This window comes from Mytilus edulis, chromosome 3 (genome assembly GCF_963676685.1).
Source record: "Mytilus edulis chromosome 3, xbMytEdul2.2, whole genome shotgun sequence".
Lineage (NCBI taxonomy): Eukaryota > Metazoa > Mollusca > Bivalvia > Mytilida > Mytilidae > Mytilus > Mytilus edulis.
In genome coordinates this window covers 28,643,351-28,662,667 of record NC_092346.1, presented here as the reverse complement: position 1 = coordinate 28,662,667, position 19,317 = coordinate 28,643,351, and the positions used below count along the sequence as shown (strand labels likewise).

Sequence of the window (19,317 nt, the reverse complement as noted above, 5' to 3'; positions counted from 1 at the left end):
TTCATAAGTCTTTTAATGTCAGAATCAATCCATATAACTGTACTCCCAGGAAGTTGACTAATGAAATATAAGCAGCTCATCACGTATCTTAGATGGATTATCTGTTATATAATTTTTAGATTCTAAAATTTAAATTTCCATAGAACTTTTAAAATTGGTTTCTACCTTCTTTTTTTTCCGCATTTTTAACAGAATATTTAAATCTACAAGAAACTCCAACATTAGCTGAAGACAAATAGATGTCGCTAAATACAATTTAAAAAAAAATTCTGAGAAAATGACAATGTTGATGAATTCATTAAACTTTAATATGTAATCGTTAAAAATGTTCTATGGAAATAAGAATGTTGATGGATTTAGTAAACTAAATATTTAATCATCTGCAATGTTCCATGGCAATTACAATGATGATGAATTTATCAAACTAAAAAATTTAATCACCTGAAATATTCTCTGGAAATTTAAAATAGTGATCGATAAATTTAGTAAACTCAGAAAGTTAATTATCTAAAATGTGTAGGTGTCTTATTTCTAATACAAAATACTTTTTATCCTCAGGTTATCATGTACTGATTTTTTCAGCTTTTCTACATCATATCATAAATTATCTTACCTCCTATACATTTCCAGGAATAGGATTGGTTAAAAGCGTCCGCGTGCAAACCGTGTATATTTGATATTAGGTTAGTAGGGAGGCGGGGCTTATCTCATACACGGTTAGTAGTGGAGTTACGTCCCTTAATATTCCTTATTAGGTAAGAAGGAGGCGGGGCTTATTTCATACACGGTTAGTAATGGTGTTATGTCCCTTTGTAAAAAACAAAACGGTACTGAGAAAAAATCTTAAAAGTTCCAACAGACGAAGAAATTGATGATTAAGATTGAAACAAATTCATAAAACACATTTAAACTTTACAAGTCGTTATTGTTGGAATCTGTTTTTGTAGGATCAATGGAAGTATTTTCTTAGCGCTAACAGTATTGAAGACCTGCTCGTTTTGAGAATCACTAGTCTTAATTTCACACGTTAAGATAGTCGGTAAGATAAATTCGTTACATAGTGTGCTAGTGACGTAATACGGTATATATGGGGTCAGTAAATTCCATATGGGGATTCGAGCTTCGCTCTCACCCCATATGGAATTTACTGACCCCATATATACCGTATTAGGTCACTAGCACACTATGTAACTAATAATATTGACTGCAATTCATAAAATTATTCTGTCATCATAAGAGGTATATTTGATAACATAATGATACAAGCTAACCACCTTTTATCCTATTAAATAAAAAAGAAGATGTGGTATGATTGCCAATGAGACAACTATCCACAAAAGACCAAAATGACACAGGCATTAACAACTATAGGTCACCGTACGGTCTTCAACAATGAGCAAAGCCCATACCGCATAGTCAGCTATAATAGGCCTTGATAAGACCATGTAAAACAATTTAAACGAGAAAACTAACGGCCTTATTTATGTAATAAATGAAAGAAAAACAAATATGTAGCACATTAACAAACGACAACCACTGAATTACAGGCTCCTGACTTGGGACAGGCACATACATAAATAATGTGGCGGGGTTAAACATATTAGCAGGATCCCAACCCTCCCCCTAACCTGGGACAGTGGTATAACAGTACAACATGCTATCATACATACAGTTGGTGAAGAGAAGGCAGTACATTATCAAAATTATACTAGCAAAGATAAAAGATTAATAAATCCTATCATCCTGTTTTGCAGTTGGTGAGGGGAAGTCTGTCAGATCATATTGGTAAAAAAAAATCATCAAAGGTTAGTCGGATGATTTCCTTGCTTACATATAACATTATAAAGGGAGATAACTCAAGAACAGTAAAATTGACTTAACCAAAATTGTACTTGATCTGGGATCATAATAACTTTTGTGTATAAGTTTCATAACATTTGTTCGAGGCCAACTTATGTTAGTAACTTAGAGAACAAAAACTAAAAACTTGGTTTTCCCCCCCCCCCCCAATTGTAAGGGGGCACAACTCGAGAAAAGTGATGCCACTTAATCTGTGTTTTGTGGAAATATGCATGGTGTATAATTTTCACAACATTTGGTTGAGACAAACTAAATAAAGGATGGAAACCTATTTTGGGACGAACAGGCGTACAACGATAATTACATAAATCTTAATGGTGACTGGCATCAAAACAAACAAGACTAACAAATGAAAGATTCTTATAAATTTACTACAAGCTTCACCACAAGTGTAAAGAAGGTCATGTTTTCATACTTCATTTTTCATTCAATGGGGAGCATATTCCTTAAACTTACTTTATATAGGGCCTTAAATAATTTATTGTTTGTTTCCCCAATCCCAATACTGCCAAATCAAGTGTGGGAAGGCAGGTAGGGAAATAATTTTATTTTTTCCAAAAAGCTGGAACAATATCGGCCAATTCAGCAAGCCTGAAATTTGAAATGAATAAAATAATATTTGACTTAGTTTTGACCATAAAATTTTATGAGTTGCACTGTTTTTGGAGGGTAGGTCGGGATTGGGGAAACAAACAATATTTTATTTTAGGCCTAGGGTGTCTCATATTGGACAAAAATATTAAAACCAAGATAGGTTTTGCCATCTTCAATGCAAAATCAAAAGCAGCAATTTGATTGAATATCATATTACATAATATATCAATTACATGATTAGACCAATGAATCTGCACTCTCCATCCTCTTGAAAATGCAATATAGATATGCTTAAACAATGTCCTTGTCATTCAAAATATCAAAAGTCTCCCATAAATCATTCAATCAGAAAACAATTTAATACATTTTTTAAAATTAAGCAGTCACTGAATCATGACAGAAGAGAGAATCCATGTAAACTGGTTGTAACTATTGTCATTTGGGATTTTAGGGTCATTCATAGTTTGATTTATAAGGCATGAAAAGCACAAAATAAAAAAAACAAAAAATTGAAACACCAAACAAAAAGATTAGGGTAATCAGCTGGTGATACATTATTTCTAATATATAGACTTTTAAATATTTCAGTTTTATGAGAAAATTTTCTAATTGATTCTAAACCATTGTAGGGTTATAAAATATCTAACATCATAACACTCTAATGAGATATTCTTAAATCAATAACTTCTGCTGTAAACATCAACTTCAGTTCATCAGCTCTGCTGAAAATTATTACAAATATATTACCTGTAAGTGTAATTAGCTAACACATTAAGAATATTTTCTGCTTGTTATAAATTGACTGTGGAGGCTATTTCAGGAATAAGTTAAGTGGGGGAGTTAGACAACATTTTTCTTACACCTAATGGCCATTACCATGCTTTTTCATTATTTCAATATGTTGCATATATTTGATATATGAGTAGTAACTTTCTTTCTTTTCTTACAAGGCATTGACAAATACACTCTATATAGCTAGGTAAACAATAGAAATTTGGTAAAAGTTGGCAATGAATATGATTTCCATTAGACACTAACAATCTCATTTTACATGTGTTCATCCTGCCTCTAGATTTTTTTGCATAAATGCATGTACTAGCCATTAATTTGTTATTGAACATTGCAACATTCATACCAATGTAAGTTTATTGGGGCCATTAAACTATTATTCCTGTGACACTGTTTTCAAATATTTACTGTGGTCCTGGCATAATTCGACTCAATAAAACTTACAATGCAATCAGTAAAATTTTATGTTTGGGCTACATATTCATATCAAATTACTAATTAATTGGTGTAGGCATATATCACAGAAAATGCAAAAAAAATGTTATCCAAGGGCCACAACTTCCATAGAATAAGCTTGACAATGATGAAACTAAATCTGAAAGTTCTTATGATATAACTATCTACCAGATATTCAATAGATTGAAGCAATGCAGAAAAAAAGCATTGAAAACTTAACAATTGTACAGACTGAGGGAATTACAAACTTTTAGTCTGCTTAGACTTTGACAAATTTTTTGTAAATTTCGAAAACTTGACCTATCCAGAAAAAAGGGGGGAAAAATCCTTTTCAAGCGCTTAGAACATCAGTCATTGGTTTAACTGTCACTAACTGATTTTACCTAAGGAATTTTATTTACCTGTTGTTTATTTCCTGGACATTGTTGAGTAGCATATTGACTAAACTGCACCGCTGTCTGTTGATTTAAAGCTGTTCTTATCTGCATTCTGTAACAATATAACAATAAAATAAGTGAAGCTCAGGAAATTGATTCATAATTTCTAATATCTATTGGAAATTGATTCATAATTTCTAATATCTATTTATAATTATAAAGCAAACATGCATTTATTCATCTTCATGGGTATCAATTTTCATGGATTGAGAAAAACTTACATTTTCATGGATATTTGATTTAGTGGTTTTGTAAATCTCTGCATATAGACTATAGAAATATTTATAATTTGTTGAGCATTTAAATTTGTAGTTCACCAGTACCCACAAAACTTACGAAATTAGTGTAAAACGATTAATAATGAATCCACAGTAACAAATTAATATTTTTATGAATGAACTATCAACAAGAAATTGTGAAATAGAACTATGGCTAAAATTTCAAGGTTTACAATTTTATATTTTTTAAAACCATAATTTATTCTATTTCTAAATTTTTTATTTATTTACCATTAAGCTGATGAGATAGATTTATTAGAACAAAATTGCAGTATGTGAATAAAGTTTAATGCACATCAACTACTCAAATAATAATTGTTGAAACAAAGACTTATAATAAATACCAAGCTTATTATTTTTTAAAACCTTCATGAGACTAACAAATAGGCATTTCTTGAATTCAACAAAAATCACAGTCAAAGAAAAACAACTCTTGTTCTTGTTAAGTAATGAATAATTTCATAACGATCTTACTCTTGTTCCAATTGTCTTTTTCTTTCCATTTCTAACTGCCTCTGAGCTTCTTCCTCCAACCTTTTTCTTTCCTTTTCTTCTTCCTCCCTTCTTCTTTGTTCTTCTGCTTCTCTTCTATAAAAGGTACAATATCGGTTCAAAATATTTCAAATCTACAATTCCATTTTTTATATCGTTTTCAGTATGACCACAGAGCAATAATATAATCATACAGTGCCTTTTTTTAATTACCTGTTGTTACTGAGAGAGGAAGGTGTTAATTTGAAGAAAAAAATCCAAATAATAAAGTGTAAAAAAATAATTATGAAACATGTACATGTAATTACATTGATTAAGAATTGAAATTGTGATCTGTGAAACACCTGTCAGATATATGAAGTAGGAAGTGTCTAATTAAGCTAATTATGCCTAATTATAAACAAACTTTGGTGATACTGTTGAATCTTAGGCCAACCATTGTATATCATGGATTGTTATGGATTCATTATCATTTATTATTAATTTCAAAGATTTCTGTACAATGAAATACAAAATTCTTTCAAAACACAAGAAATGACGAAAATCCTATTGCAGATAACAAAAATATCATTGAATTAATTTTATTTTAATATTAAATTTTTCTTTTTTTCTATTTACCTTCATTTATAAATAATTAATAAAAATGTATTTTTTGCAAAGCGATTATTATAAACTATAAAATAAGTTAAATAAATAAAATATGAATCAAAATCATTTTTTCTTTCCACTATATGACACCAGTCAATAAAATTTGACTTACTGCTTTTTTATTTTTTCCATATTTTCTGCTTTATGTGCCTCTATGTACGGTCGAAGTAAGCCACACTGACTATCTACTAGTTTAATGAACTCCATCATAGCACTTTCTTTTGACATATCTCCTAAGTTCTGCCATGCTTGCCTGTAAAACAAACAAACAAATACAAAAATACAAATAACTTGAAGTACTTTGACAAAAATCTTTCCATCAGCTGATTGTATTGTGGATAAAAAAAAAATGCTGTCTTGTTGATGTTTTAACTAATTTCACTCATACTTAATAAAAAATAACAGCCAGGTAAAAGTTTGTGGTATTTTCATTGATTGATTGTATTGAGGATTGCAAACTTGCTGTCACATTGAATTTTAAAGCACAACTTATTTACTTATACGTATACATTGTACTCCAAAGAAAAACACTGTCACCTACATGTATCAATTCATGACACTAAATCTTTACACATACAACTGCCAGCAGAATTACAACATTACATGACCAACTGCCACAAATTACAACATCACATGACCAATTGCCATAAATTACAACATCACATGACCAATTGCAAATAACTGCAGAATTACAACATCACATGCACATGACCAACTGACTGCAGAATTACAACATCACCTAGCTAGCCTTTATATGACCAACTGACTGCAGAATTACAACATCACCTAGCCAGCCTTTATATGACCAACTGACTGCAGAATTACAACATCACCTAGCCAGCCTTTATATGACCAACTGACTGCAGAATTACAACATCACCTAGCCAGCCTTTATATGACCAACTGACTGTAGAATTACAACATCACCTAGCCAGCCTTTATATGACCAACTGACTGCAGAATTACAACATCACCTAGCCAGCCTTTATATGACCAACTGACTGCAGAATTACAACATCACATGACCAACTGACTGCAGAATTACAACATCACATGACCAACTGCCTGCAGAATTACAAAAGCAAATAACCAGCTGACTTTAGAATCATAATATATCCTTGCAAAAATATACTTAACAGTAGCCAAGAAAAAGATAATGATATTTAGTTTTCTTCAGACCAAATACCATATGAGATTAACAAAATAAAAAAAATCTGGATAAGAGGCAGCTGTGTTATGAAAGAATTAATGAATGAACAAAACTAAATTATACTGATAACTTGAGACTTGACAAAGAGAAACATAATAAATTAAATCTTTCATTTCAAACTAAAATCTGAATTTAATCAGACCTTAAAACAAACATGTGTTAAAAAATCAAATCAATTAAAAATGTTACAAATGACAAAATCCTTGGTTATCAATATTAAATAATTATATCATTCATACATGCAAACTTCTTTTCATTAAATACAAATGTAGTTCTTTGCATAAAAAAGCAGAGCAGTCTTATTTCTTAAAAATGCAAATTGGGAAAGAGAAATTTCTTGCAGAAATATAACAAAGTAACTATTTGAATGCAAAAGAAACAAGTTAAATCTATTTATGACATCACAACTTAATCATACAAAGATCATAATATGCACATTCCATTTTAAGGACTGGAACTACATTGAAAAGACTGATTTTTTTTATAACAAAACAGTTCAATGCAACTTTGTCTGAATCTCCATGCAACAAACTTATACAACAGCAAACTGGGAATTGAGAAGCTTACAGTTGTCCAGGAGAAAACAACGAGAACACTCACCACATACTGGGATCTGTACTTAGTCTGGTGCTAAATTATAGAAAACTGAACTGGTAAAGCGAAAAAGCAACTTAATATAAATCATGCTGTGTTAAGACGAACAAAACTGGGTAACAGCAGACACCGCCAAAGCTTTTAAGACTAATATTGATTGATTGTCGTTTTTTGCACTATTGGTGGAAGAAGCCAACGTGTCTGGAGATAACTACAGGCCTCCATGAGTTGGAATAATCTGGTAAGACCTTATCCAAACCCTCATTTTTGGGACTTGCTTGTTATATCAGTCGTTGTTAACCTAACTTGTGTTGTTATTATTTTATTATAACAATATCAGTCCAGTTGTCTGACCTGACATGTTGTACATGTATATGTAAGGCCTTTTACTTTTTTGTCTATTCTGCACTCAATGCAAGTACATTTGTACATGTTAGCTTGTAAATTGCTTAAACTAGTAAAAGTGCGAAATTCAAGATTTCACACTGAAAGAATAAAGTTCTTACCTTCTATCATTGCCTACAACATCTAGGAATCCAACATCTGGAGATACATCATTGCGATATTTCCCATGGGCTGCCTGCTTTGTATATGCTACTAATCTCAGCTTTTCTTTATATGTTAAATGTATGGCCTTTCCATCTTTTTCTGGAATAAATAACACATGTTTTTATTAATATTTATTAATGTAAATAACAGAAAAGGTGGATATAACCTAAATAAAATAGTAAACCAATGACACACTCAATATATAAAAGACACTAAACAATTGGTCTACATCAAACAAACCAGCATTCTACAACTTATAACTAAATCTAAATCATCATGCATATATATGAGAAAAGAAACAAATTTGAGAGGGCTTACATACATACTGTGATACAAATCAGATGGCCATCCCAATAATTGACATTAGATTAAAAAAAGACGATATTAAACTTTACGATATGAATTTGATGTTCTGACATAAACTGTTAAAATTGGCAGTGCATCATTCAAAGTGTGCACATAAGCGTGCTCATATCTGCCTTAGACTCTTTATTAGTGCAAAATGACAGTCAAAAACTTTACTTTCGTTTTTAAAGTCACATTTTCCAAAACCGGATGTTGACTTGATAATGGTAAATCATGGACCATAAAATTCTGTGTACATTTTACACAGCACGACTGAGTAAAGAAGCTCTTTCCATGTTATTTCTTCAACAAAATACTAGAATTGAATGTTAGATACAGGTATCAATGATAATTTCAGCATTTTTGAAATTTTGAAGAAATGTAGGATGCATAATTAAATTTCCCACCTGTGCACATGCGCACAAGTATTCTTGTTCATACAACGTAGTTCTGACGATATTTCATTTAAAACCTTTTTAAATATTTCATCAAATCATGTTTATGAATGTATTTATTATAATTTTAATCTTTGGGACTCAATCAATTAGATACAAACTGCTGAAATGTACGAAAATAATTGTCAATAGACCCATTAATTTAAACGATGTCTGGTACTGAAAATAGTTTACCTGTCACCTGAACAGGTAGTTTTCTGCTGTCCAACAACTAATAAGCCTTGATTAAAATTAGACAGTATTGAAATAGGGGTTGTTTTGATAGTAATTAATCATCATGTCAATTTTATGACTGGAAATGTGTGGCTTTAATTAAAGGCAAAAGGTTGGGTCAAAAAGATCCTGAATAATGTTAAAATGACTGAAAAAGCCTTGAAACTAAAAAGTAGTTGACAGTATCATGCTTTGCCCAGCCGGACTTTTACCGGACATTATACAATTGTCCGAAATATATGACCCTTTTGGAAGCTTTGGTTTGTTCAAACACGACCGACCAAAAAAAAACAACATTGACTCAAATTCTTTTTTCAACGAATTTTTTTTTCTGATTTTTTTTGTGTCCGCTCCATTGTCATATAAAACTTAATGTTCATAGTCTTTGCATTTGAGAGTAACTGTGAATAAGATTAAAAGAAAGCCTGTAAGAGACGCAGTTAATCAATATTGGATGATCTCAGGTTTTATCTTCTGATATAATGAACATAAAGAAGTAAAACATGTGAAAATGGCAGACAGTTGACATTGCTGCACTTTGGTACAGAGACGTTTGTGATCCTACCACAACCTCAATGCGCTTTCACTACGCCTCTATTACGACCTGATTTCACCACGACCGCACAAGGATAGTTTTGAACATGTTCAAAGTTGGCCATGCACATGGCTTTTGCTAGTCTCTACAAAGGTTTGAAGGAAAAAAAGATCCATGTATACTGTTTTAATATTTTCATTCAAATTCTGATAAAAAAAAAAGAATTTGCCTACCTATCTATCCACACCCAGTCATCATGGGTCGGGTTTGGGCAAAATGAAATATTTATAATTGTGGCCCCAGGAATTGCAAAAAACATCCTACAGACACATGGTTGGCCAACCCTAGAAACACACCAAAAAAGGAGCCCAGTTCACATTCCTAAATAAGATATAACATGGAGCAGCATCAATCATTCCAGATTACATCAAGAGACCAACCCTACAAATGTATATACGTAGCAACCAGACAATATTATCATTGATCATAGAGACAGATTTTCCAGAGTCATCACTTCAGATGCCTATAAATATAGCATAATCCTCAAAACAGTTGTTGACTGGAACCAACTTTCTGAAAGTGCCATCAATGCCCTGAAAACAGTTGTTGACTGGAACCAACTATCTGAAAGTGCCATCAATGCCCCTAAAGCTGATGCCTTCAATGTATGTGGGTGGGAGTTCCTCACGTAACTATGGATACCTAATTTTAGCCCTGAGTAGTTGTTGCAAACATCCCATAATTTTATTTGTATTTGTTATATTTGTTCCTGTATAATTAAAGTTTTTGTTAGATTTCAACAAAGTTTTCTGGTTGACACATGCATATACTACATTTGAGTAATGGAATTTTCAACATAAGATTAACCACATAGAAGTAGAAAGTTACATGTGTGAAAAGGCAAATGTACAGTGCATTTTATTTATCAGAAGAAAAAGAGTGCACTGTTACCTAGATATCAAGATGAACACAAAACAAAACGTTACACTACTTAAAATATAAGTAGTAAGTCCATTGTTTGTTTCATAAAATAATGCCACCGGCAACTTTGAGTGATAAAAATAATGATGGGAAGTCATGTTTACCGCTGCCATTCGTTGTACCTTTGTAAAATCTCAAGGAGAGCTTATATAGGTCAGGCAGTGGAAATCCCCAGTCATTCATAAAATCATCATTTGAATTATTAGGGGCAGTGCTTTCACCGTTTTGCAGGGTCATAGTTTTGACTTCATTGGCAAGTTTGTCGGTGTCAGCCATAGTTGAAAATACCACTTCCGGCCACGTCCAGCGAGGCTCTTTTCGAGTCAAATCGGTTTATCGTTAAAATCCGGAAACTATAAAATATGGACTATAAGCATAGATTTGGCTATTGTCGTATCTCTATGGTCCCATAATCTCTTCCCATGTTCTTTACATCATGAAGAATTATAACTGCAACTACGCCGCAAAATAAAATTAATTTCCTAACAAGTGTGGACACAGATCAATGTGGTAATAATAGTTTTGGTTTGAGTCCGGGTACATCAGTGATTTAGTAGACTTTAGTACTTTCATCATGGTGATGGTTGCATGCATACTTCACCAGATAACCCCTATTTATGTTCCCTTTAAATTTGTAGCAGAACTTACAGGTATTTTTTTCATAATTTTTTTTTGTAGGCTTAAGAACGTTCTCAGAGTTTAGTTTAATCTTTAAATATATGATATTATCTATGTATACGGTGGGTTGGGAAACAAGTTTTAAAAATTATATTAATCCCTTTTCACTTTCTTTACAACAACTTGACTTGATCCATGGGATGCTGGTTTTCATGGTACTGATTGATGAGGGGGCAAGGGGTTTAATTGTTATGCTGTTATGGGGTTATTTAATTCTTTGTTATCTGTTATTCTGAAAATTTATTTGCTGTTAGCTGTTATTGTCATATTCCTTGTTTGCTGTTATGGGATTATTATTTTTATTGTTATCTGTTATTGTGAGATTGTATTTATTGTTAACTGTTATTGAAAATTGGAATGTTAGCATTTTGACAGCCAATCTTAAGTATAAATTGAAGATAATTGAACATTGTGACTTTGTTTGGGAGTTGTCTCATTGGCACTCATATCACATCTTCTTATATCTTTTGTGGTCTTTCCACTGGTGATATGGAAGTCACGTATTTGCAGGATTCCAGTAACGTACACTCCATCATATGTATTTTGACTTTGTACACATTTGTTGTACAAATTATAACTTGTACAAATAACCATAACCATCATCCAAATTGTCAATTTCAGCCCATTTCTATTAAGGAGCTACCATTTGATTTATAGGTAGGGGTAGGGGGTGAGTAAAAAAAGGCAGTATGAGACACTTTATGTAAAAAAATGAGGATATTAAACTAAAAAAAATTGCAGGACCAAATAGAGTGAAAAATAAATTAGCAGGACAGAGATTGCAACAACAACAAAATACAGGACACATTTTTTCATCCTAGCCTCCCCAAAAAATATTTGTTTTTATTAAATATTCCTTTAACAAACACAGAAATTAGTAATTTTGTTTAGTTTTAAGTGATTTTATGTCGAAATGTGTATAAATTATAATTTGTATGTATATTTTTGGTACAAATCATAATAAACTTGTGAACAATATAAAACAGGTGATTCTGTTAATGTGGTAAGGATCTAGGCCTATCCTCATCAGGTATCCCTAGCCATATGTTTTCCTTTTTTGTGATATTGTTCGAATTTGAATTATATGTATATATGGGGATAATGTTCTTTGTACTCCTAAGTGTACATTTGCACTCACACCACATCTTCCTATATCTATGTATATCAAATTCAAATCAATAATTAAAATAACAAAAAGGAAAACATGTGGCCAAGGATACCTGATAAGGATCATAATTAAAATTTATATATATGTCTCTGTTAAAGCCTATAGCTAGGTCCATACAACCAGTTATGATCAGTTATATAATAAGATCTACTGTATTGGTCCTGGACCGGACTGATTTTAAGATTTCATTTACTGTTATCTGTTATTATTCCTTTTCGATTCCTTGTTATCTGTTTTAAGCCAAATCAATTTACTGTTTTGCTGTTATTGGGACCCCCCCCCCCCCCTTTGCCCCCCATCATTGATAGTTTCGTCTTCAGTGGATGCATAATTTTGTCATTAAAGTTTTTAGTGACTTTGAACTAGCTGTCAGTTACTGAGTAAACAGTCTCAGACCTGTACTTTTGTCTTTTTGTTGGTGGGATGTACAAATACTCGGCCACGTTCAATCTGTCATTTCGGGGCCTTTTATATCTGCATATGCGGTATGAGACTATGCTTATTGTTGAAGGCAGTACGGTGACTGATTGTTGATAATTATGATTTCTGTCATTTGGTCTCTTGGGAAGAGTTGTCTCATTGGCAATCATGCGTACCAAATCTTTTTTAAATGTATATATTGAAACGGCCTTCAGTGGACCTTGAAAATAGGTGAAAATCTATAATTTTGCATTTAAAATAGAAATATCATATCACAGAGAACATGTGTTCTACGTTTCAAGTTGATTAGACTTCAACTTCATCAAAAACTTCCTCGACCAACAACTTTAACTAAAACTTTAACCTGAAGCGGGACGAACGGACGAACGAACGAACGACGCACAGACCAGAAAACATAATGCCCATAAATGGGGCATAATAAATGGGGCATAAAATTAAAACATTAATAAGTTAACATTTGATGAATAAAACATGTCAATCAACACACAACTAAGTTTGGGAAGTGATTTTGACTCTTAAGATTGGCATGAAGCACACACAAAAACCAGCAAAAAGAAAAGAGACACACACTATCGAAGTAGGAGTATAATAGCAGATACAAAATGCTAGATTAAAGCTCAATTAAAGTCTATAAATAAACAAAATAACCATATTTTCGGCTTTTTAATAAGAAAATAGAACGTAAAAAAAAAAATAGAAAATAACTAATTCATCAACACACATCTTTGTTTTTCTTCTGCCCTTTGATACACAATAAGGATCGGAAAAATCCACTGATTCTTGCAGCAAATGTGGTTTTTATTTCGGCATTGTTGGTACTCGTTTTAATGTCTTTTGTATCTTTTTCGAAATTTTCTTTCACTTCATTCTTTCCAATACCATCACAGCTGATTGTCTGTTCTTTGATTCTCTCTGTATCTGTCTCTGTTTTGTTTTTCTCAACATCGATTGTTTGATCCGTTTTCTTCATTTCGTCTTCGTCATTCTCTGTCTCTTCATTTGCTTTGACTTTTCTGAAACCATTTTGTTGTTCCCCATCAATATCGATAGTTTTATCCTTTTTATCGTCTTCGTTTTTCTCTGTTTCTTCATCTATTCTTACTGTTGTTAAATCATTTTGCTTTTCCTGAGCAACATCACTAGCTTGGAATACTTTCTTCTTTTCGTCCTTTACTCTCTTTTTCTCGATCTTCTTCATTTCTGTCAAGATAAACATTGATGTAGAAATTTTAATGTTTTCATCAAAGATTTTAAACATAGTGCACTCTGGGTTTATTTTTTGTAGTGTTGATCCGAAATTTACCTATTACCAGCATTTAGTATATTTATTTCTCTTTGAATTTATAATATTAAGTTATACTAAATAAATTTCAAACTGTAAGACAAACTTTTCATGAATCTTGTATGTACATGGAACTCTGAATTAGACAATTAATTTCTATAAATTATATCATAAAAATGTGAAATATGATAATTTAATAAGAATGTACATTTCTCTTATTGATTTTAAACCATCATTGGCAATTGTTAGTGGAAGTTGGAAAAAACTGACGTCTACAGCAACTACAACCATCAAAACTCGTTCAGTCAGAAGAAGGCTGAAGAAAGTAGATATATTTATGAAATAAATACCTTTTTCCAACATCCTATTTGCTTTTTCACCCATCTTTTTCATCTGCTTTCTCCTCTTTTGTTCCTTCTTCCATTTTGACTTCACATCCTTATTGTGTCTTTGGTTACTCTTTTCGATTGCTTTGAATTGTGTTTTAACAATCTTTTCCTCTTCTTTAGCTTTCTTCTGTCTTATTTTTTCCTCTTTCATAAGTTCTCTTTTCATTTTCCTTTCGTCCTTTTTCGTTTCTTTGTCATTTATTGATCCTTTCAGAACAGAATTCTGGACTGGATCCTATAATGATAATACAGCATTTTTCAAATAACACAACACGCACACACGTAAAATTGATATTGAAATGTTGCAAAAAAATGATTACTCACTAAAGATATATTTCAAGATACGTTTAAAAAACGAAGAGTTTATTATCAAAATGTCGAAAAGTTGTTTAATTTTGAAACAAATAAGATTTACGGCATACATAAAGTTCAAATGTACCATTGAAAATCTCTTGATTTTCATTACAACCACCAAAACCCAACTGACTATCAGACACACAAGCACGAAGAAATCACATCCTTTTGGCTAAAATAAAATGGAACAACTTTAGCTTTTACCGTTTAGAAAATGTGTAGCAACGTTAAAGGAATTTTTAATAGGAGAACAGATTTCATCGTGATTATGAAAAACAGCAATGAAATCACTGTTCCACTTGAAGTATGAAATTGAATTCTTATTACCATTAACATCTACCCCATTATAATGTCCCCTTAATTCTCTACTGTACCTTATTTATATGTCCGACGGCATTCTTCAATGGATTCTCTCCGATTCTTTGCACGTGGATCGGCCTTGTTATTATCATTTCTAGAAAGAAAGAAAAAAGAAAAATCTTTTACTTTCTTTACCTCCATCCTTTAGATTTGTGGGTCACAGCAGTTACACCAACTAACTTAAGAATTAAAAATATAAACTTTCATCTGAGATGATATGATACCTTTATTGTTTCCTTATTTTTTTCAGATTTGTCATTCTCAGTGAAGAAAATTTGAAACACTTTCATATATCTTTTTTCTGAATAAGCGGTATGGGTGTTACTCATTATTAAAGTCCATACAGTAACATATTTGGTCTCTTGTGGGGAGTTGTCTCATTTGCAATCATACCCGGTGACATCTTTTTATTTTTGTACACACCAAGCAAACGTAGCGGTGATAGTGCGTAAACATATCAAAGAAGTATTACCCCGTCTTTGCTCTGTTGATATATCCACACCCATTTCTGGTTTCTTTTCTTCCTTATTCATAATTTCTGTTATATCCTTGTCTTTTTCAGATTTATGCTCTTCCTTATTTTCTCTTTCTGTTGAAATAAATAAAATATATATTCATATGAGGAAAATCACCTTTCTTATCGTTATGAACAATATACAATTCTAAAACTATATAAACAATAAAAAAAAAGATGTTACATGAAATTATTCTCAGTAGATTGTAACAACAGAATCAGTTAAAACGTTCGAATTTTACGCTCTTGTTTGATGACCGAATAGAAATTCGTGAATTTTAGCGACATATCGTATTTGACCCTTGTCTACCATTGGAAGCCATATGTTGACCTCTAGATGTCCGAAGGGGTTTTTGGTCATTGTGCATCCCATTCGTGTTGTGCCCAACACAACTAAAATTGGAATCTAAAGAGAAAACTCAAACTTAGTCAAATGAAATATAACAGAAAACTCCTAACAAAACTGAGAAAAGATGTAGGTTTAAATACAGTGACAGAAGAGAACGGACTATTTTGAACAATTGACCTTTTTATCTAAATAAGATTTACATATGACACTAGTAATACATACTTAATTCCATTTTCCAAATTAGCCTCTTTGCCTCAGAAGCCTTTTTGTCTAGTATGTCCTCAAGCGAACACTCGAATTCTGCTGTACTTAAAATGGCCTCACAAAACCCGGACACGGTAAAATGATCCCTTTCCTCTTGTTGGGTGGACATTGCCATTCTCAACCTATTAATTGTTGAACCAACTATTAATTAAAAATGTATCATACAATCTTTTGTATCACCCCCTTTTTCAGTGTAAACAGTATTTATTAATGAAAAAATACAAGATATATAATACAATGTTACATAAAGTTCAAATATGGGATTCGGAAACAAGTATGGAAAAACTTTTATAAATCCGTCACCCTTTTTTTCTAACCTTCCTTCGTTTTTTAAATTTCGAAATCTGCTGCAATCAAATATGGATTCACATTAAAAGATTTTTTGTAGTTCTATATGTATACATGAAAATATTAATATACATTGAAAAGGGTTTTTTGTTTTATGGTTAAGAAATAATTGATGCCAGCTATACTTTATTGTAGTTTTAACATGGGTAGGCATCAGTTATATTCGTGATTATTTTTGCCAGAGCGATAGCGAGGGCTAAAATGACACGAATATAATGCCTACCCATGTTAAAACTAAAATAAAGTATAGCTGGCATCAATTATTTCGATTCTGATTAGGACAATTACGGTAATTTCTATGTTCGCTGTGTATAGGGTGTACTGTATTTGTGTAGGCTCTTCCATCAACCTCCCTGTCGATTTTTATCCAACTAGTTCAAACCAGTTTAATTTCGCAAAGTTGTAAGTTTGTAAAATTCAAAATTGAAACAGAAATTATCAAATTTATTAACTTAAACAATATTTGTGTCACAATATAACAGAAAAGTTATACATTTCTTTGAGGTCAATTTCTGACACGCACATTTTCAAGTCAGTTGTCAATGGCGGTGGATGCACAAGGAGAATCGGGTAGGTCGATCTTTATTTACTTAATTAATTGTAAATGTTCCGCCGGTTATTGTAGATCATTGTAGCATTGGTAAATATGTTCAAATCTGATAGAGGATTCCTTGATAACGTTTTGCTGACATTCGAGACTCGACAGGAGGGGCCCTTTGACAGAAATTCATTTATACTTGCGGTTAACGCATCAATGTAAAAATATCGGAAATTGATGAGACTGTCATTAAAGTGAGAAGGTTAGCGCTATAGAACCAGGTTTAATCCACCATTTTCTACATTTGAAAATGCCTGTACCAAGTCAGGAATATGACAGTTTTTGTCCATTCGTTTTTGATGCGTTTTGTTATTTGATTTTGCCATGTTCAGATTATGGACTTTCCCAATTGATCTTCCTCTAAGTTCAGTATTTTTGTGATTTTACTTTTTTTTAAGTCCAAATAATTGCGACGATTTCAAATTCTGTATTACATGATGATTAAAATTAATACTGAGTGACAATCTTGTTGCATTTGTAAAATGGATTGGAAACCTTGGTGGTATATTGGTAATTACGCCTATTTTTTTTTTTATAGAATGGGATTCGATTCCCTGCTAGGGTCAATCCATTTTTCATAAATATGACACAATTTTGTCATTTCAGTACAACAGTTATAATTAATAACCTATACTTATTTTATATTTTATCGTCAGATCATATGTTTCAATGAAATTATTATATACATGCCTTTTAACAGGATAGATGAAACGTGTTTTTCAGAGGGAGGGGTAGCCAACATGGACGTTGCGGTATCTAGGTCAAATATGTCGAAATTGTAACACATTGTTGTCATTGTAAAAGTATTAGTAACAAAATGTGTATCATTTTGGAGTTTGAAACTTTTTTTAAGTTAATGGAATACATTAAATGCATACCAATTTGATAAAATTCATTTTTCTGCCGTAGCCAATATACGCATGTGCAAACTAATTTTATGATTGGATAATAAAGTATAGTTTCTTTACAAAGCTAAAGAAGCACGTCATATTAGAATTGTTCTTTCTAAATATGGCTGTTCTTTCTAAAAAAATAACTGATTGAAAAGTGCATTACTTGAATAAAGTGAAATAACATTACTCACCAGAATTGCCTTTCGATTTTCTTATCTTCAAAAAGCTGAATAGAATAAATTTCTAGACTTTGAAAACTTATTCCGCTGCAGCGTATTGCCGATACTTCGACAATGAACATTGGCATTGGGGATATTTATGACGTCGAAGTATGGCAACAGCGCTGCCGCATAGAATTCTAACATTCACTGTATCTACCTTTTTTGTGTGATAACGCCAAATAAATTGCAATGTGTTGGTCAATAAATTGTCCACTGTGCTTATCAATAAGTTTCCGACTGTGTTTGTCAAAAAGTTTTTCCAAGTGTTTGTCATTGGTAACAGCACAGCCTGCAGTTTCTCTCAGATTCTTTGTTATCTCCCTTTTCTGTGCGATGATGGCTAATAAGTTGTAATGTCACAGACTTTTATTGGGTTTGTTAATAAGTTGACACCAGTGTTTGTTTATTTATTGTGTATTAATAAGTTGTTTCCTAGTTTGTTGATTTATTATGTGTTGATAATACCAGTGATTGTTTATTTATTGGGCGTAAATAACTTGTTTCTGGTGTTTCTTTATCATAATGACATTTGGAAAACTTATATTTGGCTAAAAGTTGTTCAAAGTGTTGGTCATTTAGTTCTTACCAGCTTTTAAAGGAATCTCCCACCTATCATAGTTTCTTTCATAGACTAAATAAAAAAATTGATAAAAATCACTATTCAAAAGAAAGAACTCTATAAGGGACCGGGTATAGACAGTTTCACCGGGTCATTTAGCTGATTTGATTATACGTATTGCTTTGCGGAACATTTCTCCTGTTTGAAGATTTCTCTGTCAATTACAGTTGTAGACCATATGTTCTTGACATCATAAAAAAAATATGAATGCTGTATCGACGCCGCAAAATACTGATATTTTATTACAGAACAAGTGTGGACACATATCAATGTGGATAATAATCGTTTGGTGTGATTCCTGATACTTTAGTACTTTTATGCTGAATTTGCGCGATATGTATTGCTACAAGTAGTAATATTTATCAGATATTACCGGCTATATGTGTTTCTCTTTTTTAGAAGA

The 19,317-nt window shown here is 31.9% G+C and overlaps 2 protein-coding genes across 9 annotated transcripts in view; both read right to left on the bottom strand.

The window, feature by feature from the left end:
- The window catches only part of LOC139516155 (Golgi resident protein GCP60-like), a 37,934-nt gene extending 27,185 nt beyond the window's left edge, over positions 1–10,749 (bottom strand). The window contains exons 1-6 of one of the 8 annotated variants that reach the window (XM_071306046.1): positions 10,541–10,749; positions 7,865–8,006; positions 7,365–7,394; positions 5,667–5,807; positions 4,889–5,002; positions 4,101–4,188 (exon numbers count right to left, since the gene is read on the bottom strand). In XM_071306046.1, coding sequence (XP_071162147.1) covers positions 4,101–4,188; positions 4,889–5,002; positions 5,667–5,807; positions 7,365–7,394; positions 7,865–8,006; positions 10,541–10,712 — 687 coding nt within the window. In that variant the 5' untranslated portion in view covers positions 10,713–10,749. The remainder of the gene's footprint in view (positions 1–4,100; positions 4,189–4,888; positions 5,003–5,666; positions 5,808–7,364; positions 7,395–7,864; positions 8,007–10,540) is intronic. The other 7 variants (XM_071306048.1, XM_071306047.1, XM_071306049.1 and 4 more) reach the window with 7 other exon arrangements.
- A 2,609-nt stretch (positions 10,750–13,358) lies between these two features.
- LOC139516157 (glutamic acid-rich protein-like) lies at positions 13,359–18,363 on the bottom strand. Its single transcript, XM_071306054.1, has 6 exons — positions 18,266–18,363; positions 16,194–16,357; positions 15,581–15,697; positions 15,123–15,202; positions 14,356–14,629; positions 13,359–13,923 (listed from the first exon to the last, which is right to left on the bottom strand). The coding sequence occupies exons 2-6, from the start codon at positions 16,348–16,350 to the stop codon at positions 13,436–13,438; spliced, it is 1,116 nt and encodes a 371-aa protein (XP_071162155.1). The 5' UTR covers positions 16,351–16,357; positions 18,266–18,363; the 3' UTR covers positions 13,359–13,435.
- Between the last annotated feature and the right edge of the window lie 954 nt (positions 18,364–19,317).

Excerpts from the sequence above, each read along its gene's own strand:
- LOC139516157 (XM_071306054.1), bottom strand. The coding sequence starts at position 16,350 with ATGGCAATGTCCACCCAACAAGAGGAAAGGGATCATTTTACCGTGTCC. Across the intron at positions 14,630-15,122 it reads CCGTCGGACATATAAATAAG|GATCCAGTCCAGAATTCTGT; the intron begins GTACAGTAGAGA and ends TTATCATTATAG. Across the intron at positions 13,924-14,355 it reads AAATAGGATGTTGGAAAAAG|AAATGAAGAAGATCGAGAAA; the intron begins GTATTTATTTCA and ends TTATCTTGACAG.